General features: G+C 35.2%; 1 protein-coding gene across 5 annotated transcripts in view; it reads left to right on the forward strand.

The window, feature by feature from the left end:
• Positions 1–1,779: 1,779 nt before the first annotated feature.
• The window catches only part of Shrm (shroom), a 461,262-nt gene continuing 436,715 nt past the window's right edge, over positions 1,780–26,326 (forward strand). For all 5 annotated transcript variants that reach the window (XM_069828667.1, XM_069828748.1, XM_069829001.1 and 2 more), the window contains exon 1: positions 1,780–1,957. In XM_069828667.1, the coding sequence (XP_069684768.1) occupies positions 1,866–1,957 (92 nt within the window). In that variant the 5' untranslated portion in view covers positions 1,780–1,865. The remainder of the gene's footprint in view (positions 1,958–26,326) is intronic.

Consider the following 26,326-nt stretch of genomic DNA (forward strand, 5'->3'; position numbering starts at 1 on the left):
GGTAATATTACTTTATTATACATACTTCTGGTAATAACACCACCTCATTCTAGTGCCGAGGTCATAGAAAGCATGGAGGTCTACCTCCATGCCCCCCAAGTCCCTTCATGGCATGTGCGGGGATACCTTTACCTTTTACTTCTGGTAATAGGTAATTGTAGTAATTTTAATATTAGCAATCATGTTAGTAATATTGGTAAAGATAGTAATAGTTGTAGCAATGAAATAATAGTATTACCGTACTTATAGTTGTGATAATAATGGTAGTAGTCGTAGTGGTAATATTACTTTATTATACATACTTCTGGTAACAGGTAATTGTAGTAATTTTAATATCGGTGATAATGATAGTAATAATGGTAAAGATAGTTGTAGTTGTAGCAATGAAATAATAGTATTACCGTAGTTACAGTTGTGGTAAAAATGGTAGTAGTTGTAGTGGTAATAATATTTTATTATACATACTTCTGGTAATAGGTAATTGTAGTAATTTTAGTATTGGTAACAATAGTAGTAATAATGGTCAAGATAGTAATAGTTATAGCAATGAAATAATAGTATTACCGTAGTTACAGTTGTGGTAAAAATGGTAGTAGTTGTAGTGGGAATAATAGTTTATTATACGTACTTCTGGTAATAGGTAATTGTAGTAATTTTAGTATTGGTAACAATGTTAGTAATAATGGTCAAGATAGTAACAGTTATAGCAATGAAATAATAGTATTACCGTAGTTACACATAGTTGTGGTAATAATGGTAGTAGTTGTACTGGTAATATTAGTTTATTATACATACTTCAGGTAATAAGTAATTGTAGTAATTTTAGCATTGGTAACAATGGTAGTAATAATTGTAAAGATACGTAGTAGTAGTTGTAGCAATGGTAATAATAGTATTACCGTACTTATAGTTGTGGTAATAATTGTAGTAATTATAGTGGTAATATTAATTTATTTTATATACTTCTCGTAATAGGTAATTGTAGTAATTTTAGTATTGGTAATAATGGTAAAGATAGTAGTAGTTGTAGCAATGGTAATAATAGTATTACTTATAGTTGTGGTAATAATGGTAGTAGTTGTGATGGTAATATTAATTTATTATATATACTTCTGGTAATTGTAGTAATTTTTATATTGATAATAATGGTAAAGATAGTAGTAAATTATAGCAATGGTAATAATAGTATTACCGTACTTGTAGTTGTGGTAATAATTGCAGTAATTATAGTGGTAATATTAATTTATTATATATACTTCTGGAAATAGGTAATTGTAGTAATTTTAGTATTGGTAATAATGGTAGCAGTAATGGTAAAGATAGTAGTATTTGTAGCAATAGTAATAATAGTATTACTGTAGTTAAAGTTGTGGTAATAATGGTAATAATTATAGTGGTAATATTAATTTATTATATATATACTTCTGGTAATGGGTAATTGTAGTAATTTTAGTATTGGTAATAATGGTAAATATAGTAGTAGTTGTAGCAATGGTAATAATAGTATTACCGTAGTTATAGTTGTGGTAATAATGGTAATAGTAGTTGTGGTAATATTAGTATATTATATGTGGTAACAATGGCTGTAGTAGTGTTAATTTTGGTAGTAGTAGTATCGGTAATTGAACCAGCGTACAGTTCAGTAGGTGCATTACCAACAGTACTTTGGAGGAAACATCAGATCGCGTGGGCTAATTGAATTAAGGTGCCTGCCAGTGGAGGAGGCGATGTGGCAACCCCGCGGTCGGTGGATCTGTGTGCTGGTCGACAGCCGGGTCGGCCCGTCCTGCAGTCTTCGGCCGGTGCTGGCAGGAGCAGGAGTGCGTGGCGCGTGTGTAGTGCAGTGTGTGACAACGTGATGAGGCATGGCCGACAAGAGGTCCGGCGGAGGAGGCGCCTTCCTGTTCATCCGGGGCCGGGGCAGCATCCGGAAGGAGCTCAAACAACGCCACAATAGGTGAGTGACGTGGACACTGCAGTCTCGCGGGTTGCATCGCGTCCAGGAACCTGGATGACGTCTTGTTCTTTTTAAATTCAAACGGCCGGTTTCACCAGCGTTCACCAAGTTCGCTGCGACGGACGTCAACTAACAATCTCCAGTTTTCTTAAACAGTTCTTGAACTAAACGTTTTATAAAGGATTGGCAATCGTCAGTTTTTATTATCTCTTAGGCAACGTAAAGAATGCTTTAAGAAGGCCATGCATTTTTATGCAAAAGCACTGTCCTCTTAATGGTACATCACGAAGGCAATGGAGTATTTACGGAGGCAGTGATAGAAACAAAATTTTATGAAAAGTGTTCTGATTGGCCCCCTGCGGATTGAACTATCATCGTCAATTTCACCAGCTATGACGGACGTCAACTAACAATCTCCAGTTTTCTTAAAGAGTTCTTGAACTAAACGTTTTATAAAAGATTGGCGGTCGTCAGTTTTTATTGTCTCTTAGGTAACTTAAAGAATGCTTTAAGCAGGCCATGCATTTTAATGCAAAAGCACTGTCCTCTTAATGGTACATCACGAAGGCAATGGAATATTTACGGAGGCAGTGATAGAAACAAAATTTTATGAAAAGTGCTCTGATTGGCCCCCTGCGGATTGAACTAACGTCGTCAATTTCACCAGCTATGACGGACGTCAACTATCATCAGTTTTTCTTAAAGAGATGTTGAAGTAAATCTTTCATAAATAATTTACGATCGTCTGTTTGATTATCACATATGTAACGATTAAATTGTTTCAGAAGGCCATGCAAGTTTTCTGCAAAAAGTAGCTATTGGCCTCGTAATGGTACATCACGAAGGCGATGGTACAGATAAAATTTGTGTAATCTGATTGGACAGTAATATCAAGGATCATATTGGTAGTGACTATTGTTAGGAATACGACTATGAAAATGTACATATTTCGAAATGATGAACAAGGAGACTTAAACGATATTGAAGTGTTATCATCTGAAGTCTTATGCAGTGATACTGATCAATGTAATTAGAAAGAATAAGTACGTGTATGAAAACAGTGATGGAAACATCAAATAGGAAGAATTTGCAGGGAAGGAAGTAATGTCAGAAAAAGGTTAAATGAAGTTATTTATTATAATGTTAAGAAATAAATATCGGTAACTGTTGTCAAGAATATTTAATGCTAGCTGATTTGACAGACGATTTCGTTGTAATGTAGATTTGCTTTTATCCAGAAAGTAATGTCCACCTTTGGCGTTCCCCATCATTTCTGTATGGTATAGAATATTTAGGTTATAATAAATCGCCTTATTATAACTATTAACTGCCATTTTACTGGAGAGGTTTACGAAATGTGTATAACCGATTAGAGAAAAACACTATTTACAGTCATTCACTGTATTCAAGATGGCCGACTGCGCAATATACTTCAACGATTTGATGATAATAATCGATTTGATTTGGTGGACAGAAATCCCGTCCTCAAATTTTGTCATCGAACTTTGACGGAAGAAAACTCTTGCATGAACATTGAATATTCGACATTCGTCATGTTGTCTTGATCATGCTTGCCAAACCTGTTCCGGTCTTTCTCAGCGAACGGTGACTCTTAAATGTACCTCCAGGTAGTTTCCCGACCTCAAGGTATTCCATCTGCTCGCTAAACAACCAATTATTTTTCTCACGGATTCTCTTTTCGCGCCCATTTTGAATGTTTGCACATTTTTATTTTAAAGGAGAGATGTAAGTCCTTCAGAACTGCGACCATATTATTTGCGAATTTTCTACTTCGGAGGAGAGAGTGCAGTGTGTATGTTCAATTGTTGCATTCCTGGCGTTATACCATACCACAGTCTATTATATGCAGTCACGAAGCTTGAGTTGTGAGGTTGCTAGGAACAATAGACTGTGCCGGTACTATTTCGCATTGTGTGTAATGAGGCGATAGTAGCGATCCTAGTGGTTAGCAACTATCTATGGATGCATATTTACTACGTATTGAGCTTCGTGACTGTATATACTAGACCAGTGATGCCAAAGCAAGCACATTTTTCTGACGACGTCGTGCGCGGGCAGCAAGCGCTAAGTATGGAAAGAGGAAGGGTTATGAATAAGCAGCCTGTTGGATTAAGAAAACAGTGGTGCACAAACTTCAAACGGAACGTGAAATTTTAGGTCGTTATTTTTATATGGCTTCTTTCTGTTTAATATTATCTGTATTGTCTGTAAAACAAAAGTACTAACACTGAGTTCTTAATATTGCACTTGTGTTTTAAATATTAATAACACAATAGAGAGTTAAGAAGGAATATTCACTTAAACTCCATAGTAGTATAATATCATACTGTATTAAGTGGATGAAACACATCATTCATAAAGAAAGTGATATTCCAAAGAAAGAGATTGAGTATGACATAAGTTGGAATTTATATTGATGGTATCTTTAGCCTTACAAAAGTAATCAATAAACTAATCAAAACAATATTACAGTACAAAGCAAAGTTACCTAGGTACTGTATCTGTTTTAAGTGTAACTAATATTACATAACAAAACTCTTATCGCATTATGCTTTTAAGGTGATATTTGTGAGCAACTTCCTATCATCAGAATATTAAATTATTTTCTCGAAATCTGCTGAAGCTATAGAGCTGACATTTTTACAACACATGGGCACGTATCTTTTGCTTATGATGTAACAGTAGTTGCTTTGTTAATTCATTTCCTTACAAACAATTTCCATGCGAATATTTTCAAAATTTTCAATACACTATCTTCAGTAATACGTATATACGGTATATTAGATTTACGAAAACATTCTGTAAGGCTACTAAATAAATAGGCCTATACCTGAAAATTTCACTTTTCTATACGAAAAGTTGAGAAAATATTTCTTTTGAATAAAAAAATAAAACTTGAGAAAAATGAGCATTAAAATTAAAACTTACATTCTTATAATGAACTTATACTTCTCAGGCAAATCTAAATATTAACATGGATACAGTTTTAATAAGTTCTCTTCCCTTTATCTATTGAATCAGTGCTGGCCATCCCTGAATATAGTTCGACCAATCGGCATATACTACCTCTTTCGTCTGTCTCTTTCCTTTCCGCTGTAAAGCGCTCAGGCTCTCCTGGGCTCTAAAGCGCGCGCTTGCTCTTGTGGGCATCAATTGACATGCCTATACTAGACTGTGGTTATACCAACATTCGGCCAGAACACATCAACTTCGCTCCAGCGCCCCCTGCCGGCACGCGTTCATGATCGTGGGCATTACAGATAGTACGACCATAAGTCCTGTTTTGAACGGAACTTTCCCGTTTTATAAAGTTGCCCCGTCGGTTTGACGACCTTGTCCCGTTCTCATTTGACTGCGTGCAGAGGTATATCTGAGTGATCAGACCTTCAGCCTGTCATGCTGGCGGTCTGGGCTCGAGTCCCGATTATGCCTGGAATTTTTAATTGAAAAAGTTCGTTGTGACAATTGTGGCGGTGGTCGTAGTTAGGTATTTTCTCGGGATTCTCCCGTTTTCTCATATTAGGTACATCATTTCGTCAACATTTCTCCATTATGTAATCATTCTATCGCCGACTAATGAATCCGACGATGGCAGATGGACCATCCTGTCTTAACTCTGACAGAGCCAGATTCAATCCTCAGACGAGTACCTGGTAAGTCCCAAGGAGAGTCCGGAGCTCCAAATTATTCCTATATCAGCGCCTGAAACCCAGACTACCTTCACAAAGACTTCGTCCCAGCCTTTTTTGAACTATTTCAGATAATACAGGGACATCATTTTATTTTTACTAACATTTTTAATATTAACCTGGCTATACCTTTAGAGAACCGGAAACACCGTTTGCTACCCCTTTCCCTCGACTGTAGTTCGATGATACTAGCGTAAGATACAAACAAATCACTTTACTAGGTATAGGAGGGAAGAAAAGTAGTTCATCCATTTACGTAAACTAGGAAATATCGCGATTTTGAGTTCGATAATTTTCATTAGGTTTTTGTTTAATCAAAATGCAGTACAGTATTAAGAATAAGTGTTTTTACTCACGAACTGAGCTGTCCATGTGGACGTATTCATTATGCAGTGTATATTACACTGTCTACAACACATTAGCGTATACAATATAGAGAATGAAGTTAAATTGAAAAATAATCACAATATGGATATTTAAACACATTTTTGAAAATGGTGGCAGTTCATTTCGATACAGGCTTCAGTTCTTTTGTGCATATTATCGCACTATACACTATTGCATCTAATTCCAATTACCAGTTTCGTCCTTCGTACTAGTAACTCATGTTGAAATAATTCTGTACCTACTCTATAAAAGAGTACCTTACGTACTGTAAATTCAATCTTCATTTCTGCCCGACCCGCACAGATAAAATTACTCAGACATGCTATCTACTGTCCGTCCAAGTGGTTATGCCGCAGGGTCGTAGAAAGGGGAAAATCACGTGACAGTTAATTACTTAACGAGGCCCTTTTATTTAAGTTATTTTAAACAGTTGTATAATATTACGCAAATGTCCAATTCCTAAGAGAAATTAATGTTTTCAGAAAAGAGCTAAGACAGCCCAGCTTTTACAGAGGGGTGAGCAGAAGCAGGTGGGGGAAATCGGTATGTGACGTAGGCAAACGGACAGTACCTGTGCGAAAATATGATTCAATATTGAAAGCTCTTTCGTCACTGGAAAACGCGAACATATTTCTGGAACGTACTATACTCACTAACTCAGTGCTGTTTACTATATGTGGCCTTGGTTCTGTGTGGAGGTCAGTTGGAACTTCATTAGTAGAAGGGGTGGGAGTGAAGTACATTAAAAAACTCAGGTACAATAAAAATTGAAGTAAAAATAAAATGATGTCCCTGTATATGAAGTGAGGGGGAGGTGGAAATTGTTGATGGAATGATAGACGGAAACTGGAGTACCCCGAGAAAATCCTCTGTCTGCTTTGTCCACCACAAATTCCATCACGACCTGGCTGGTAGTCGAACCCGGACCGCCTGGATTGAATATCAGCCACAGACAGGGCCGAGGGCATACCTTTATTTTAAATAATAATAATCATCATCATAATCATAATAAATATCCGTTATTTGAGGCTGACGGGAGACAGGGAGGTAGAGTTCTCTTCATATCTTGACCTCGGCACCAGGGGGAGGCCATGTGGTTTGCAACACGCCCCGGTCACATTACCCAAGTGAAAGACTCCGTATTCAATTTTACGAAGGCTGAGTAGAGCCTCACAGCTTTCCTGGAAATTGTTTCTAGATGGAGGTTCCACCTTGACCTGGGCTTGAACTGGGCTCCTTCACTCCATAGTCTGTCGCTCAGCTATATTCGCTCCTTATTCAAGTAAAGTAGCCTTTCAAAATGGGTTTGTTTTCAGTAAGAAATAAACAGGAATTTTAAATGCCTAGTTACAAGAATCTCTGTAAATTACTGTTTGAGTTGATGAGACCGCAAGATTCCATCACAGCCTCTCTTTCTCTCTGGCATCGCATCCCTAGAGCAAACCTCGCGAAAATAGCAAAAAGAAAAAGTACTGAAGAGGCAGAATCAGTCTTAAACACGTACATCTGCGTTGAAGCCGATTCTCTCCTGTTTGATGTGCTTCCTGTTGTTGCCATGGCTACACATGGTACGTGCGTCACAAGTTCACCAACACATGACTGGCGAGGCTGTTACGTGTGGGTTCTCGTATTTCATTCTTCGGTAACGTTTGTAATACAGCGTGACTCCGAATTATTATTAACTTTCGTTTGTCGATTCTTAGGTTTTTTAAAGTTCTGCACAATAGGCTATTGGTAAAGTATCGAAAGCATATGGGCTATTCCATCTCAAATCGACCGAAATAGCCTATAGAGAAAATTGACCTTGCAATTTTTAAATACAATGAAACTTTCTCTGTCCGTAGACAACTGTGATACAATGCTTTGTGCAAAGTTTGAGGCATCAGAACGTCATAGTGTTTAAATTGAAAATATTAAAATTTATCGTATTTTCGTAAAATTAGCAACTTTAAACTGTTGTGGCTCCCAAACCCTTTCACCCAATGATCAAAATCATGGTTTATTTTGATGCTGAAAAGTTAAAGTTTATATTGACATGTAATAGTAATATACGTTACAAGAGCGGTATGTTGACGTTTTCATGGTCGAGGAAAAGATTGAAAAAGCGAAACGTAGTTGAGCTTTTTTAATTTCCGAGAACATGAAAACAAACATACCGCTCGTGTATCGTACATTATTTTGTGAGAAGATCGTTTATTACATACCAGAAAGACTAATTTCTAATTAGTTGCAATGAAATCTCCATGTTGGTTTCTGTTTAATGACGGCAACTTCGGAGAACCAAAATATCTTTCTTCAACATTGTTGCTATAAAATGTTTTCTGTGTTTACTATACTCCAGCAGGCCGTGATATACGTCTGTCTTTTTTTCCCCCAGTCTATAAATGCGAACTTAAAACAAACGGTAAGATTATGTAATGATTTATTTTCCATTTTAATATTTTAACAATATTATTTATATAACATATTGCAGTAATAACATCGGCATCTGGAATCTTGTTGATTTTTTCACGGCTTCCTTAATGTTACTTGTATCAGGAATACAATAAGTTTCGTGGAGTAGTAGACTTTACTTAATTTTTGCAAATATTAAAAAAACAATAATTAACATTGCAATTTAGGTGAAATTGCAGTGGTAAGTTTCCAGTTTATAATTATTACTATGTTAAACGTCTCTAAAAATAATATGTTAAAAGCGTAAAGCAGTAAAATGAATGTCGCGCTTAAGCGGTAAGAAGAGGGAAATTGTTATGTGTTAGGTTGGGAATACTGAATGTGATATTTCACACTTACCGCGTATTGGTTCTGTGCGGAAAACAAGCAAATACGCACGATCTCGCACAAAAATATGTAAAAAATATATGGTTAGATTCCGCATTGAAAGTACAAATAAACACATATTTTTTACTGGTGCAACGTTAATAAGAAAGTATTGAAAATATCAAATAAAAAAATAAATAGTACGCGCGTGAGCTAACCAGCTGACTGTGAGGCGGGAGCTAGCCGAGACAAGCAAGGCCAGGAGACAAACACGTGATGTGTCGTCTAGTAGCGCATAGCTGGGCTAAATTTATCACAGGTTTTCATAAACACAGGAGTAAAATGACGCCCAATGCTCGCTTATCTTCAGCTCTCGGCCAGTGCGTGCGGTACTGCGCCGTTCAAGTCTAGGCGTGTGAAAATAATTTATTTAATACCCCCGAAACTTATTGCCGTGACACTAAGCAAACAATGCCGAATCCCTCTTAATAATGCAAAGTTTTTTCTTAATATTTTTTTACATTTTTACAAATGGGCAAAAAGCCTAAAAGTAAGTAAAATCAGATTATCTGTCTCTCTGTACACAATAAAAATAAGGATTACTTCTTAACATTACCTCTCGTTCAATGTTCTGCAGTAAATGGTTCCAGAGTTCTGAGCGCTGAAAGAGGCTTGTTTTTATAAAATACGCTAAATTTGTCGCTCAATAATACGAAAACCGTTTGACTTTCGATAGTATATTTTTGCAAATGCACTCTCCTCAGCACCTTGTATAAATAGGGAAAAAAATTAGAGTATAAAAAAATGCGAGGTTTTTTACTGATCGATTTCATATAGAATAGCCCGTATGTTTTCACTTTGTAGGCTAGTTAGAAAAATTATTGTGATGCTGTAAAAAATCTATTTCAAGTTTTTTCACAGGAATGTACGTTTTTAGTATCTCTCGTACTGAAAAAGTGGTTTTTGGGCATGTCGTTAGTCACTGGATTAGAAAGAAAGAACGAATGTGGAATAGGAACCACTTGAGGAGGAAACTTTCAAAACCCGACATGTCACTTTTGAGAGAAATGCTACAGATATATATCTCTGAGTTTTGGAATAATATTCTGGGGAAATTCTACAGACAGTAACAATATATTCTTACTTCAAAAAAGAGTAATTGAATCGCCCATGCAGAAAGGGCTTCAGTCCATTAGACCTAGTTTTCAGAGAAAAAAAAAAACATTCTGTAGACCGTATTATGAGTTAAAAAATTATGAAAAAAATCACGGTTGTTTATTGACCTAGCAAGAATGGCCTTACAGAGTTTCAATGAATTTGATAATTTTAAATGACCAAAAAAATTGTTTTATGTGCTGGACTAAAAGCCCTTTCTGCATAGGGCGATTCAGTTAGAATAATAATAGGCGCCAAATCTAGGGAATCATGTAGGACCATTTAAAAAACTATAAATAATGGCCATGGTTTGTCAGTATATTTTTTTCATTAATAATCTTCCTCGTATGTAATCGTGAAAACTTTGTAACTAATTCAACAGTTCATAGCATAAAAGTCAAAAAATGACTTTCATACTCCATCGGCAAGTCTATCGTGCTATCAAAAAGGAGTGCGTTATATGGCAGTAAAAATTTTTAATAGCCTCCCTATCGATATAAAAAATAAAAGTCAAAACATAAACGTATTATTTGTCTTTCTTGTGTTAAATTTTATATTACCTGGTTAACATGTTTTAGCCTGCTATTGGCCATCTTCAGAACTGGTTGTTGCTGGTCTTGGCGCCTTGTATTTTGTTTCCTGTGGTGTGTTCGTGTAGTGTAATGTGAAGTCAAAGAGTGTACAAACACACCCCCACAGGAAACAAAATACAAGGCGCCAAGACTAGCAACAACCAGTTCTGAAGATGGCCAATAGCAGGCTGAAATATGTTAACGAGGTAATATAAAATTTAACACAAGAAAGACAAATAATACGTTTTCCGAAGTGATACAGTGTTAAAAGTTGTGTAATCAAGATGTATTAAAACATAAGATTATTTAGGGCCAAATTAAAGAAGTGCCTAATTTCTCACGCCTTCTATTCTGTAGGTGAATTCATGACATTCAATAACGCTTCATGAACATTTCTGTCTTGTATTAAGTATCGATACTAACCCCTTGCGTTGTACTAGTAGACTATATTGTAAAACTCTTCTGTATATATTTCATCTAGACTGTGACTATAAATTAAGACTTTATAATAGTATTAAGTTTTTTGACTTGTTCCATATTCTAGCTGTAAGCATGTATGAATACCATGGAATGTTAATAAATACAATACAATACTATCATATTTTTTCTGTGGTGAAATTTGATAAGAGCCTATAGCAAAAAAGATAGTTTTTAATATTTCAGCGAAGATAATATTTTGTTCACTGCACAGATGTAAGGTTTTGGCATCTGAAGTACATTTTCTGAAAATGGACATGTCAGGTTTTGAAAGTTTGCTCCTCACTTGTTTTGTTTAGGCTTCTCTAATTCATTGACGCTACGTGTTCAGTGACTGTGAAGTGAAATTTGAAGATTTCAATCGCCCTTCGAATGTTGGTGCAATTGGTGTTTTCAAGTGTTTTCTGGAAAACATTGTTTCTTTATAATGCCTGTGGTAGTTACAGAAATTTTAACAGATGGGAAAAAATAGTGTAAAATATGGAAAAGAAATAAAATGTTTATGACATATGGAAATGTTACCATCGCGAACCATGGAAGCCCTTGTTCCCATAATTCTAACAGAATTGGTTTTATATTTTTGCCTGTCACTAGTTGTGAGTGGAGACCTGTACAATAAAAACATTTTTCCAAAATATGAAATTAATTTCGATAAAACATGAATATATGAAATAAATAGTGAGTTATTGCATTGTACTGATTTGAATTGACGTATATTGGCTTTGATTTATTAAAACTCGATAGATTCCTACACCCCGTTGGTTCACGAGCGAAATAGTCCTCAGAGCTGGCTGTTGTGGGCACTCATTTTGACACCTTGAGACACGTGTGTTACAATAAATCACTGCAGCCGCAGACATGTTCTCGTAACTGTATCCTTGTGGAGTGTGCGTCAGGGGTCGGCAACCTTTCGACACTAACGGGCCACATCTGACTCGCGTCTTGAACCCAAGGACCTCAGGAATAATGAAGTTTTAAAAAAGATGCAGCGTTGTCATGGAGAGTAATAGAAATCCATGGCCTTCGCTGTTTTTGTGGATGAAGAAAGGCCGAGTTCAGGATGAAAATAATTATATTTTGTATTTCATTTGTTTGTTCCAAACTTTACGTTATAATTTCATTATTCCCTAAATAAATGTTTGTGTTAACATGCATGCCATTTATGGAGGTATGATGCCATAAACACTTTTTTTAATTTTTTAGTAGGTTATTTTACGACGCTATATCTTCATCTTAGGTTATTTAGCGTCTGAATGTGATGAAGGTGATAATGTCTGTGAAATGAGTCCGGGGTCCAGCACCGATAGTTACCCAGCATTTGCTCGTAATGGGTTGAGGGAAAACCCCGGAAAAAACCTCAACTAGGTAGCTTGCCCCGACCGGGAATCGAACCCGGGCCACCTGGTGGAGAAACACGTTTCCATATCTAATTTTCACAATGTTGTTTGTTTGTTTGCATAAGAAACGTAACATATGAAAACAAACTATTCCATTACGGAAAACAAAATACGACAGGATGATTCATATGACGTAACAATGTTTTGTTTTAAGTTTATTATATATTATATCGAATATAGATGGCTTATGATCATATAACTGACATTAGTTTTTTTATTAATGTCTATGATACTGGTGACTGAGACGGTGCTGAATCATGGTTTGTAAATTTCCAATCCTGCATTTGCCAGTCTGAGGTAAACCATAAAAAAACCCCAGTCACATTGGCCGACCACGGGATTTCAACCCGGGACCCCCCGAATGCCAAGTCGCTCGCTAAATTTATTTTATTTGCATAGATGAGAGGTAATTGACAAATTTTGGCAGATAGAAGAGAAAGTAAATTAATAATAATAATAATAATAATAATAATAATAATAATAATAATAATAATAATAATAATAATTCCCTTAACGTAGCTTTATCACAAATTCCACTTGTGGGTATCTGAACTATTATTTGACGAGGATTTTCAGTAGATTAACTATATATTTCTTTCCTTCCTTCCCCCTTTTTGTTTTCTTTATCAGCCGATGAATTTATTATCATAGCCTTTTTATTGTGAATTTTATTTAATATTCGTATTTCTTTTCTTTTTTATTATTATTTTATTACATTCCATTTTGTTATATTCTACCTTACGTTTTCCATATTAACCATTTGTACTAAATGAGTTGCTTTTATTATATTCCAATATGTTTTACTTTCTTTTTTCTAGTATTGTATAATTTTCATGTAGTTTAGTCTCGATTTTATTATGCTATTATTATTATTATTATTATTATTATTATTATTATTATTATTATCATTATTATTATTATTATCATTATTATTATTATTATCATTATTATTATTATTATTATCATTATTATTATTATTATTATTATTATTTATTTTTTTTGTAATATGTTAGTATTCTGTTCTTTAACTTTTGTTAAATTTTAACTGCTTGTATACTTTGTGACCTGGTAGAGTGTAAGAGAAGGTCCTATGGCCTTAACTCTGCCAGTATAAATAAAGAATTATTATTACTATTATTATTATTATTATTATTATTATTATTATCAGTTCTGTTTTAATAGTAATAATAAATTCGACTTGTCGTGGGGATCTGAACACGGTTATTTGATGAGAATTTTCAGTAGATTAACTATCAGTTCTATTTTAATGTTTTATTTACCATGTATCGTACACTATAGTCTTTTGTTTACAGATGAGCTAGAATAAATAATTATAATGTTGATTTGTAGCAATTAAATGGGTCACGAGAAAGAAAACAATCTCGACACTACGGGTGATTTATTTATCAACTAGCCGTACCCGTGCGCTCCGCTCCACCGTTAGAAATAAATATAAAGTAATTACATAATTAAAATAGGACATTTGATCCAGGGAACATTCGTGTTTGATAGGAGGATAAATCGTTTATTATGTTACTTAATTTAAATTGTATTTGCATAATTAAAATGCGATCATTTTGATCCAGAGACCACTCATTTGGTCATAAAAATTATTTTAGGAAATGGAGGAAACGAATGTACAGAAATAGCCTATCAAGTTTTCTGTGCATAAGAAGCTATTTTAATCTTACCTGTCCTCAATTCATTCACAAGTTACTGTAATAACATTATAGCATTATGCCCATCTAGAGAAACTACACTTTCCAATGGTGAATTAATGATTAATTACACAAATCGGTTAATTTAGCTTCCGATATTACTTCATACAAACACAGAAACATTATCTGTAGGCTATCTTTCATAGCTTTCGATTGTTGCTGTCCAAGGCCCCTTATAGACGAAGTCATTTGTTTTTTAATTCATTACACGGCCTTAGATGGCAGTTATTTTAATTTTAAAACTCATTTATCTCATTAAATATCAGTGCTATCAAAATTTTTCAAGGAATAAAACTTATCGGAAATTATTTTTAAAGAAACTTTTGTTATGTAACATTTTTCATAAAAATGAATAATAAGCGAGATATTTCGATTTATTTAATTAAGGCCCCCTTATAACCCCCCTTTTAAATAAAGTATTTTGAATGCCATATAACCTAAAATCTAAGTTACAACGAACTTAATTTACATTCAAATTTTCATTGAAATCCGTTCAGCCATTATCGCGTGAAAAGGTAACAAACATACAGACAGACAGACAGACATACAAACAAAAATGTCAAAAAAGCGATTTTCGGTTTCAGGGTGATTAATTATATATGTTAGGACCAATTATTTTTGGAAAATCGAAAATTACCAGAAAAATTTCGGCTACAAATTTATTATTAATATAGATGTACTCTATTTTATAAATAATAGTGAATACAGAAATAATTAGAAATAAGTAACAATAAATAATGAAACTTCCTGTCTTGAACATCGGGTATATTTGTCGCTTGTGTTCCTCGAAATATGACCTAAATTACTGGCGTGTAATATCAGTGGACTAGATATCACGGTAACAGTGTGCCGTCTTTTGTTTGTGAGCCGAAGTAGGCGGAAATATGCAACGCAAACCTATCGATATTAGGTCACAGAAAAAAAAACAAAACACAGCGGTCGATAATCGAAATAGAAAGGTCGTAACTAAAACGGATAGTTTGTTGAGTGATGAAATGGTGGAATTCGTGTTTCTGCGACTGTGTGGATTCTTGCTATTGTCTGAACGCCGCTAATTGCTGAATCTGTCCGTGGCATATTGTGAGATTCGGAATGCTTCCGCCTACATCATCCTGGGAGAATGGAGAGGCGTAGTGGACAGAAATTCTTGCCTGCTTGCACCGAGTCTGATCCTGTCCGGACTGGAGGGGAGGTAAGAGATGCATTGTTTTACTCAATTCCGTTAAGAAAATGTTGGGATAGAAACGTAACGTACACCTTACCAGTTCAGTATTTCTCATCGTCATCAGGAACAGACCGTTATATTTCGCTCACGACCAAGACATTGAATTACGACGACTATTCCGAAACTGTGGCGCGCACTCCGTAGGGGAGGCGGGATTCGATTGAACCAGGGGTGGGTAAACTCTGGCCATAGGGAAACGCGTCAGGTAAATAACAGTATTATTGACTGTAATTATTGTCGTAACGATATTATTTCGGTGAAATGAAGTAAATATTGTTATGTATCACATTTATTATCAATTAGCCGTACCCGTGCGCTCCGCTGCACCCGTTAGAAATATATATCAAGTAATTACATAATTAAAATAGGACATTTGATCCAGGGAACATTTATGTTTGATAGAAGGATAAATCGTTTAATATGTTACTTAATTTAAATTGTATTTAAATAATTAAAATGCGATCATTTTGGTCCAGAGATCACTCATTTGGTGCAATGACAATTCCTTTAACATGTTTCTTAATTGTTATTACATGCAACCATAGTTTAATGAAGATTGACATATCATTTAGTTTTAATGTGTATACTTTATATTACTTACTATATGTTTCAGAAGTTACTGTAAGAACATTGTAGAATTATGCCCATCTAGAGAAACTACACTTTCCAATGGTGAAATAATAATTAAACAATTAATTAGCTTCCGATATTACTTCATACAAACACAGAAACATTCTCTTAGGCTATGTTTAATAGCTTTCGATTGTTGTTGTCCAACGCCCCTTATAGACGAAGTCATTTGTTTTTATTTCAGTACAGCGCCTTAGATGGCGTTGTTATTGTAATTTTAAAACTCATTTATCTCATTAAATATTAGTCCTATCAAAATTTTGTACAGAATAAAACTTATCGGAAATTATTTTTAAAGAAACTTTTGTTATGTAATATTTTTCATGAAAATCAATAATAAGCGAGATATTTCGATTTATTTAATTCAGGCCCCCTTATAACCCCCCTTTTAAATAAAGTACTTTGAATGCCATATAGCCTAAAATTTAAGTTGCAACGAACGTAATTTATATTCCAATGTTCATATAAATCAGTTCAGCCATTATCGCGTGAAAAGGTAACAAACATCCAGACAGACAGACATACAAACAAAAATTAAAAAAAAGCGAGTTTCGGTTTCAGGATTGTTAATTATACATTGTAAACACCAATTATTTTTGGAAAATCGAAAATTGCCAGAAAAATTTTGGCTACAGATTTATTATTAGTATAGATTATTTTTAGGTAATTTATAGTACAACTTCAATTTTGTATAAAATCCTTCATAATAAGAGCCACCTCTTTTGGTTCACTAGGATCGCAGCTACGCAGGCGCACTAGAGAAAGACCCATATCACGATAGTACCATAAATAACTACGCAGTGTTATACATATAATGCAACATTTGCTTCAGTACTAACGGTCATTTTCTCTTGTACAAGTACAGCACGCCGCATCGTGAACTTAACCCGTGCTATTCTATGGCTGATGATGCTATGTCTGATGGCGAAATGAGTCGGAGGTCCAACGCCGAAAATTACCCAGCAATTCTACTTCAATTGGTTGAAGGAAAACCCCGGAAAAAACCCCAACCAGGATTTGAACTCGGGACCGCTCATTTCATAGCCAGACGTGCTGAGCATCACTCCACAGGGCGGTAGAATACTAACGGTCTTACCATTAAAACTCTTATACAGGGCTTTCATTTCAAAACTTCCCAGTCTAAATAACTAATTATTTAAATTGAATTCAATTTAAACAAAAAAATACGTCAATTTAGATATTGAGAGCGAAGTCTGAAACCAGGCTTAATTTAGATTTCACCACCCACCCCTAGCCACCCCCAATTTGAAATTTCAAATGGTATCCCTATATTTTTACCTTTGGGGAGGCCGAGACGTAGATGGGAAGATAATATTAAAATGGATTTGAGGGAGGTGGGATATGATGGTAAGACTGGATTAATCTTGCACAGGATAGGAACCAATGGCGGGCTTATGTGAGGGCGGCAATGAACCTCCGGGTTCCTTAAAAGCCAATAAGTAAGTACACCTATATTTTTATACTTGAGAATGAAAGAGTATTTAATTCTTTATGCATTTCATTCATTTGTTTTCGCATCTTTTGTTTTCTATCGTCACCTGGCAACCTGGATTGTTGTTATTGTTAATTAGAGCTGAAGAGAATAAAGCTCCAAAAACTTATTGATCATTTCATGTAATAGTTGTGTTTGTGTATTAAATTATTTTAAAATGGTTTAAGTATACCCTTCAAGAGAGAATATATATCATCCTTAGTGATTAAATTTAGGAAACGCCACAAAATAAGCTGTGTTTTCATCCTATAATCAGCTGATAATAACAATAATATATATTATATTAAGTATATTAAGAGTTTCTGTCAAAAAATCTGAAAGTTAGAATTTATAAAACAGTTATATTACCGGTTGTTCTGTATGGTTGTGAAACTTGGACTCTCACTTTGAGAGAGGAACAGAGATTGAGGGTTTTTGAGAATAAGGTTCTTAGGAAAATATTTGGGGCTAAGAGGGATGAAGTTACAGGAGAATGGAGAAAGTTACACAACACAGAACTGCACGCATTGTATTCGTCACCTGACATAATTAGGAACATTAAATCTAGACGTTTGAGATGGGCAGGGCATGTAGCACGTATGGGCGAATCCAGAAATGCATATAGAGTATTAGTTGGGAGGCCAGAGGAGAAAAGACCTTTAGGGAGGCCGAGACGTAGATGGGAAGATAATATTGAAATGAATTTTGAGGGAGGTAGGATATGATGATAGAGACTGGATTAATCTTGCTCAGGATAGGGACCGATGGCGGGCTTGTGTAAGGCATAAATTATTCCATATTTTGCGACAAATTAGACAGTCGAGGAACTCTGAACAAATTAATTACACCTCAATAAAAAAAAAGTTTTACCTGGGATCGAACACGAGACGTTTCGGTTATATAATGGAACCGGCACGCTACTATATGAGCTACCGAGACAAGACAGTGATAGCAGCAGTCCAGAATGTAGATCCCTTAGCAGGCATTTGCCATTCGGTACAGTGAAGCAATGATATTTTGGGACTCGAGCTATGTTGTGAAATCCTGGCCTTAAATGGCAGTCTTCTTCGTGATCCTTATTCTGGTCCTTGTCCTTGTTGTGGTCCTTGTAACAATTCTTGTACTATCTGTCATGTTATGTATCCCTACGTCGATATCGAGTGAACCGCGGTGTAGAACTTTAACTTCCGACGACCAAGAATCGTCTCATTCTTTTTCAGGGTAATTGTACAGTATAAATTAAGCAAAGAAAATAATATTGATGTATTATCTATCACCACCGGCAAGCTGACAACAATCAATAACTTAGGAATTACACATCTTATCTTAAGTCTGCTCATGGATATAATTATTATTATGATCAAGATGCAAGACAAGCAACTCAGAGCGACCAAGCGTTGAGCCGTATCGAATGAGGATAATAATAATTTTATCCCTCACTTTGAGAGAGGAACATAGGTTAAGGGTGTTTGAGAATAAGGTGCTTAGGAAAATATTTGGGGCTAAGAGGGATAAAGTTATGGGAGAATGGAGAAAGTTACACAACGCAGAGCTGCACGCATTGTATTCTTCACCTGACATAATTAGGAACATTAAATCCAGGCGTTTGAGATGGGCAGGGCATGTAGCACGTATGGGCGAATCCAGAAATGCATATAGAGTGTTAGTTGGGAGGCCGGGGGGAAAAAAGACCTTTGGGGAGGCCGAGACGTAGATGGGAAGATAATGTTAAAATGGATTTGAGGGAGGTGGGATATGATGATAGAGACTGGATTAATCTTGCACAGGATAGGGACCGATGGCGGGCTTATGTGAGGGCGGCAATGAACCTCCGGGTTCCTTAAAAGCCAGTAAGTAAGTATTCTCTATTTAGGATTCTATCCCCCCACTCATCAGAAATCTTACGCACCCTGTATTTCCTAAAGGATTAGGCAAAACATCCTGGACTATGTTGTTGACGTAGATCTTTAAAACATTCCAGTAAAAGGATCATACAGATATTTAATTAATTGTATATTTTATTATTTAAACGTTTTATTGTTGTAAAAAATTATGAAAATTTGATATTATTTTTACTGGTAATTATTAGCTATTCTAATATTCTGAATAGAGTTTTATAAAGTGTAATGTATGTATATTAAGCATGAAAAGTTTTGTTAATTTAGCTTTTATAGTAGCTGAGACATAAAAAGAATGAATTTCAATAAATTTTTGCAGGCCAATGGTGTACCTGCCCCCTGAAGTCAATGATTTTCCCAAATGCGTTATGAAATGTTTCATATAAAACAATTTTTATCTCGAAAGGGTAGCAAAAACTAGCAAAATTATATCAAACTTTTTGTTTGAAATATCTCAAAGAATAACCATCTGAACTTAATGACGTTACTTCAGGTTCATTTTGTATAATTTTATACTATGTTCAAATTAATTCTATTATAATTTTTAATTCATAGTGCAGTTGATTTACTTACATTTATTAAGGAATAAAAAGTGTTGAGTTGCCACTGCATTATGATACGGTTGGCTCACTTCTTGTCGATGGCGTTTGTATCGCATAGTTCCCACACTTCAGACCTTGGACGCGTTCTGAGAACCTTTATTTGAACACTGCAGTGCTGCTGCCTACAGAAGTCCTTTATTTGTGTATACACAGCTTCTAGATTTTTAAGAGTGTGAAGATATTAAATAGTATCGTTAATGACAAATTTCCAGGCTCAGGACGAGAGTCGAACCCGGGGTCTCATGATTGGTAGTCACGAATGCTGACAGCTAGACCACGAAGCTGTATGTTATAGAATCTGCTTATTATGTCCTCGTTTTTAATAATATTGGTAGCTAATATTGCCTGCATAGCGCTGCTGTATTTAAGGTTGCAGTGTATTCTACGAATGTTGGTCGAAAAACTACCGTATTCTATACTGCCATTTCGTATTCTATGGTATAGTGGGGATCACGTAAGTGTATTTTCTTAGGGCCGTATTCATAGACATTCCTAGCGCGGTCTTCCGGTGGATGATCAGCGAACTAACGTTTTTCGTATTCATAAATCAGTGTTAGCGACATGATATGATATGAATCCTGTACAAGTAATCAGTCGATAGCCGGGGCTAGTTTAGCACGCTCGTAGCGCGGGCTAGCGAAATGTCTATGAATAGCACCCTAAAAGTTTAATTTGGTCGCCTCTTCAGTGTTGCCAACTAATACAAGTTATCACCAAAGAGAGAAAAATCACAATGCTACGTACTGAAATAATAATAATAATAATAATAATAATAATAATAATAATAATAATAATAAACAATAACTACATGTCTTATTTATTTACCACATCTCATCTTTATGTTGCGAGGTGTTTTTTACATGAAATTTATGAAATAGTGTATTTTACTTCTGAAATTCTCGCATATTATGTATGTATGTATTCACACTGCAATGGGTATATACCCGGTGGCAGTGGTAACTAATTACATTCAATAATGACAATAATGAACACAATTAATGAAAAATACAATTAATAATAATACTAATAATTAATACTAATAATACTAATAATAATAATAATAATAATAATAATAATAATAATAATAATAACAGGGAACATCCTAAATTAAATGAAACACGATCACTTAAAATAACATTTAAAGTAATTCTAATTTGTATCTTAAACCTAAGTTCGAACTAAAACCCACGAGTATGATATGTTCATATCTGCACAAGTTATGTTGGTAATTAGGATTAGTAACTTCTAATATTAAAATTTATTTTGTCTGGCAACATGAAATTCATTGCTTTGACTAAACAGTTTACGATTCACGAGACCTAACCTAAAAATGTAGTTTGATCACGTGAAATGATTAGTACGAATTCCGAAAACAAAACACGACTTTAAAATGTATAGCTTACTTAAAATACTTTCAAGGACTTTCTTTCTTGGAGAAGTCGCTACCATGCTATTTCCTCTCTTTAATAAAAATCTGAACACGAAAGAATTTCATTAAAATGTCAATATATTTACATGCACATTTCATACCAAGTAGGTCTATAAGCTATTTCTTATTTAATTACACTTACCTGAATAGAGTTGAATTGGAATCATAACAGAACTGAATTAATATTAATACCGGTATTACTAATTAATTATTAATTCACAAGCCTAGGTACTTGCATTTTCATGAGTTTACTTTACTGCAAAGCGAAGTTATTGCTGCCAACATAACAGTTAAAAAATAACTGCCAGTAGCATTTGTCAGTACCCGAAATTCGAAACGAAGTTGATAAAAGAAGATTCAACCTGAGAGCTAGCAAATCATTAGCATATGTAGTGATAGGGTAAAAATGGTTAGGTTTCACCCTTGGGGTATGAAGTAAGCTGACCCGGAGTACAGACTACCGCAGCTTCACAACACAACCATCACGGTCAAGAACGCTCCGATGCTGGACTTAGGACGCTCTTGGACCGGGCAGACTTGTGCTGGAAGTTGCATCCCCCGGAGCTGTTGAGTGTATTGTCAGTCAGTGACAAGTTCACGCACTCCGCTGGCCACAGGTTCGGCGTTGCCAGCCTGCCTGCTAGGACACGTGCACCCCAACCGGCCCGGCGTAGCATGAGAGCCACTCTCTTGTTTCTAATTCCGCGTAGGGCATGCAGATTTGACAGCTCCAGTACGGTGTATAGGTGGAAGTGACCCAGAGTCATATTTTCTTATCACATAGCCTATCAGTCTCAAAGCCATTATCACATAGCATTGTATTATCGTCTGTGAATAGTCTCTAATAGTTTAAAAGAGATTTAATTAACACTTAATATTAAAACATTACCGTCTTATCATTTATGAATAACCTCTGTAGTTCAAAGGAATTGTTAAATATAGAATTATCATCTTATCGTCTATGAATAAATAGCCTTTGTAACTTAAAAAGAGACGTTAAATAAAGAATTACAATTACAATTATCTTATCGTCTATGAATAGCCTCTGTAGTTTAAAAGGAACGTTAAATAAAGAATTACAATTATCATCTTATCGTCTATGAATAGCCTCTGTAGTTGAAAGGAACGTTAAATAAAGAATTACAATTACAATTATCATCTTAACGTCTATGAATAGCCTCCATAGTTTAAAAGAGACGTTAAATAAAGAATTACATTTACAATTATCATCTTATCGTCTATGAATAGCCTCTGTAGTTTAAAAGGAACGTTAAATAAAGAATTACAATTACAATTATCATCTTAACGTCTATGAATAGCCTCCATAGTTTAAAAGAGACGTTAAATAAAGAATTACAATTATAATTATCATCTTATCGTCTATGAATAACCTCTGTAGTTTAAAAGGAACGTTAAATAAAGAATTACAATTACAATTATCATCTTATCGTCTATGAATAGCCTCTGTAGTTTAAAAGGAACGATAAATAAAGAATTACAATTACAATTATCATCTTAACGTCTATGAATAGCCTCCATAGTTTAAAAGAGACGTTAAATAAAGAATTACATTTACAATTATCATCTTATCGTCTATGAATAGCCTCTGTAGTTTAAAAGGAACGTTAAATAAAGAATTACAATTACAATTATCATCTTATCGTCTATGAATAGCCTCTGTAGTTTAAAAGGAACGATAAATAAAGAATTACAATTACAATTATCATCTTAACGTCTATGAATAGCCTCCATAGTTTAAAAGAGACGTTAAATAAAGAATTACATTTACAATTATCATCTTATCGTCTATGAATAGCCTCTGTAGTTTAAAAGGAACGTTAAATAAAGAATTACAATTACAATTATCATCTTAACGTCTATGAATAGCCTCCATAGTTTAAAAGAGACGTTAAATAAAGAATTACAATTATAATTATCATCTTATCGTCTATGAATAACCTCTGTAGTTTAAAAGGAACGTTAAATAAAGAATTACAATTACAATTATCATCTTATCGTCTATGAATAGCCTCTGTAGTTTAAAAGGAACGATAAATAAAGAATTACAATTACAATTATCATCTTAACGTCTATGAATAGCCTCCATAGTTTAAAAGAGACGTTAAATAAAGAATTACATTTACAATTATCATCTTATCGTCTATGAATAGCCTCTGTAGTTTAAAAGGAACGTTAAATAAAGAATTACAATTACAATTATCATCTTATCGTCTATGAATAGCCTCTGTAGTTTAAAAGGAACGATAAATAAAGAATTACAATTACAATTATCATCTTAACGTCTATGAATAGCCTCCATAGTTTAAAAGAGACGTTAAATAAAGAATTACAATTACAATTATCATCTTATCGTCTATGAATAGCCTCTGTAGTTTAAAAGCAACGTTAAATAAACAATTACAATGAACTCTAGACTGCGTGCGCCTTCGTCAAAGGAATAGTAGTCGAGTTCTCTACAGAATCTGCCCGACGTGGCGTAGCACCCTGGACAAGCCGTTGTCTCCTGAACATGTGTAGCAGGTGGAGTTGATCGTTTGATTTATTGCTGCTTCTGTTGACCGCAGTTAGCTGTAAACTGTATGAAATGTCACTTTTTGTGCGAGCGCGACCATCACAAAGAGCGCGCCAGGTGACATGCTGCCCGCCCGCATGCGGTGTCGTGTGGGTGGCCTCCGGCGTCCAGCGGACAGGGGTACATTCTGTCCTGACCTGCTCTCCACAGACTTATCGGTCTCATTTCTTGTGAAGTGAAAGGGATATAACTACATTTTACAAGTAATTATTTACGCCAGAATGAAGCGAAGGATGTTGGCGAGTAATTTCAGTTGGGTTTCGATTAATCGATCAGACGAAAGAAATAAGTAATTTGTGACTGATATACAGGGCGTATCAAAATTGATAGCGCGAAGTGAATGGGTTGAAAGTACACGATAATATACGGTTTATCTTGTCTCAGTAGCAATAAAACCAAGTTCCTTCAAATGAGGGTGGAGATTATAGGAGGGTTGTAAATTTTCAGGATTCCTTTCAAAACCTTGTTATTTTACAGGCTGCCGGAACTCAGTTTCTTGAAAGACAAGCTCAGTGACGTAACTACACAGTACGAAGAGAGATATTTTGTAATTTTATTTTGCGCTAGAGAATGTATCAACTAGTCCCTTCCGCCACTGGATGGATGGACGGCATCGCTCCACTCCCCCGTTGCCATAACAATACAGACGAAGTAAGACATATCTTCTTTCTCTCTCTTTTCACAGTGAGACAAGATACATCACACAGGTTTTGGAAGCAAAAAGGTATCAGTAACATGCGTCCGCAAACGAACCGTTTTCGATATGGTTGCAAATGTATGGGTACGAGCCGCCACTGAATCCATGGTTTGTACAAGAGTGGCAAAAAAAATCGGACCGACCCTTGTAGCTGATTTCAGAGCCTTGTTCACTCCAGAGCACGATAGACTGGTAACTATACCTGGTAAGGTTTATCTTGTCTCCGTAGCAATAAAACCAAGTCCCTTCAAATGAGGGTGGAAATTATAGGAGGGTTGTAAATTTTCAGGATTCCTTTCAAAACCTTGTTATTGTGCAGGCTGCCGGAACTCAGTTTCTTGAAAGACAAGCTCAGTGACGGAACTACACAGTACGAAGAGAGATATTTTGTAATTTTATTTTGCGCTACAGAATGTATCAACTAGTCTTTTCCGCCACTGGGTGGATGGACGGCATCGCTCCACTCCCCAATTGCCATAACAATACAGACGAAGTAAGACATATCTCCTTTCTCTCTCTTGTCACAGTGAGACAAGATACATCACACAGACTTTAAGACTACCGTCGTTCCAATCCTGCCTGGGAAGGAAATTTCCTTTTTGTTCCTTATTCAAATTTATTCCCAATACTTTTCGATTGCAGCGATTTTTTACTACTTAACTAACTTATTATTGCCAGGACGAGAATTTTAACAGCAATCGAAAAGTATTGGGAATAAATTTGAATAAGGAACAAAAAAAAAGTTTCCTTCCCAGGCAGGATTCGAACCACGAAAGTCTTAGTTACCAGTTTATCGTGCTCTGGAGTGAACAAGGCTCTGAAATCAGCTACAAGGGTCGGCCCGGTTTTTTTTGCCACTACTGTACATCATATACGTTTCTCCCTGCACACTGGAAGTGGTCAGAAGTTTGCTCTTTGTTTACAAAACTGAACATTGCCGAGAGGTGGAGTTGTAATCAAACCATACTCTACAAACTGACAGAACGGAAGACATTTCTAGAGAGGTGTACAATAAATTTAGAATTTCTAGAGAGGTGTACAATAAAGTTTAGAATTTCTAGAGAAGTGTAGAACAACGTTTAGTATTTCTAGAGAAGTGTACAATAACGTTTAATTAATTTTTATTTGTTACTGACTAGGTCTATGATACATAGGCACTATTTTCGGTTACGTGAGGCACTCGATTTGAAATAATTTGTTTACTAGGAGAGGAGACTGCAGAGTAGGATGGGAATTATAAACTGCTGTGACCTGCGTCACCTTATCGTAATCGCTAAGGCGGTCAGTGGCGAATTATTAGGAAAGCGCTTGGTTAACGTGAGAGACTCGAAAAGTTTTATTCAATTTGGCAAATTAATTTGGCTTTAGTCATAAACCTCTTTACTGTTTCTCCGTTGCTGAATTGATTTAAATCACAGGCGAGAAATTGCGTAACTTGCCAATAATATTCCATCACGTTGTCTACGTTTATTTTCTTGAATATTCTGGCGTTTATCAAGATTACTTAATAGATTTGCACGTTCTCGACCTAAAATAATTTCAGAAAATCATATTTCGTTTTTACGCACATTTAATTTTTTTTTAAATTTCTTTTGGAAATAATACGTACAAACAACATTTAATTCCT

This window comes from Periplaneta americana, chromosome 1, assembly GCF_040183065.1.
Source record: "Periplaneta americana isolate PAMFEO1 chromosome 1, P.americana_PAMFEO1_priV1, whole genome shotgun sequence".
NCBI classification, from domain to species: domain Eukaryota; kingdom Metazoa; phylum Arthropoda; class Insecta; order Blattodea; family Blattidae; genus Periplaneta; species Periplaneta americana.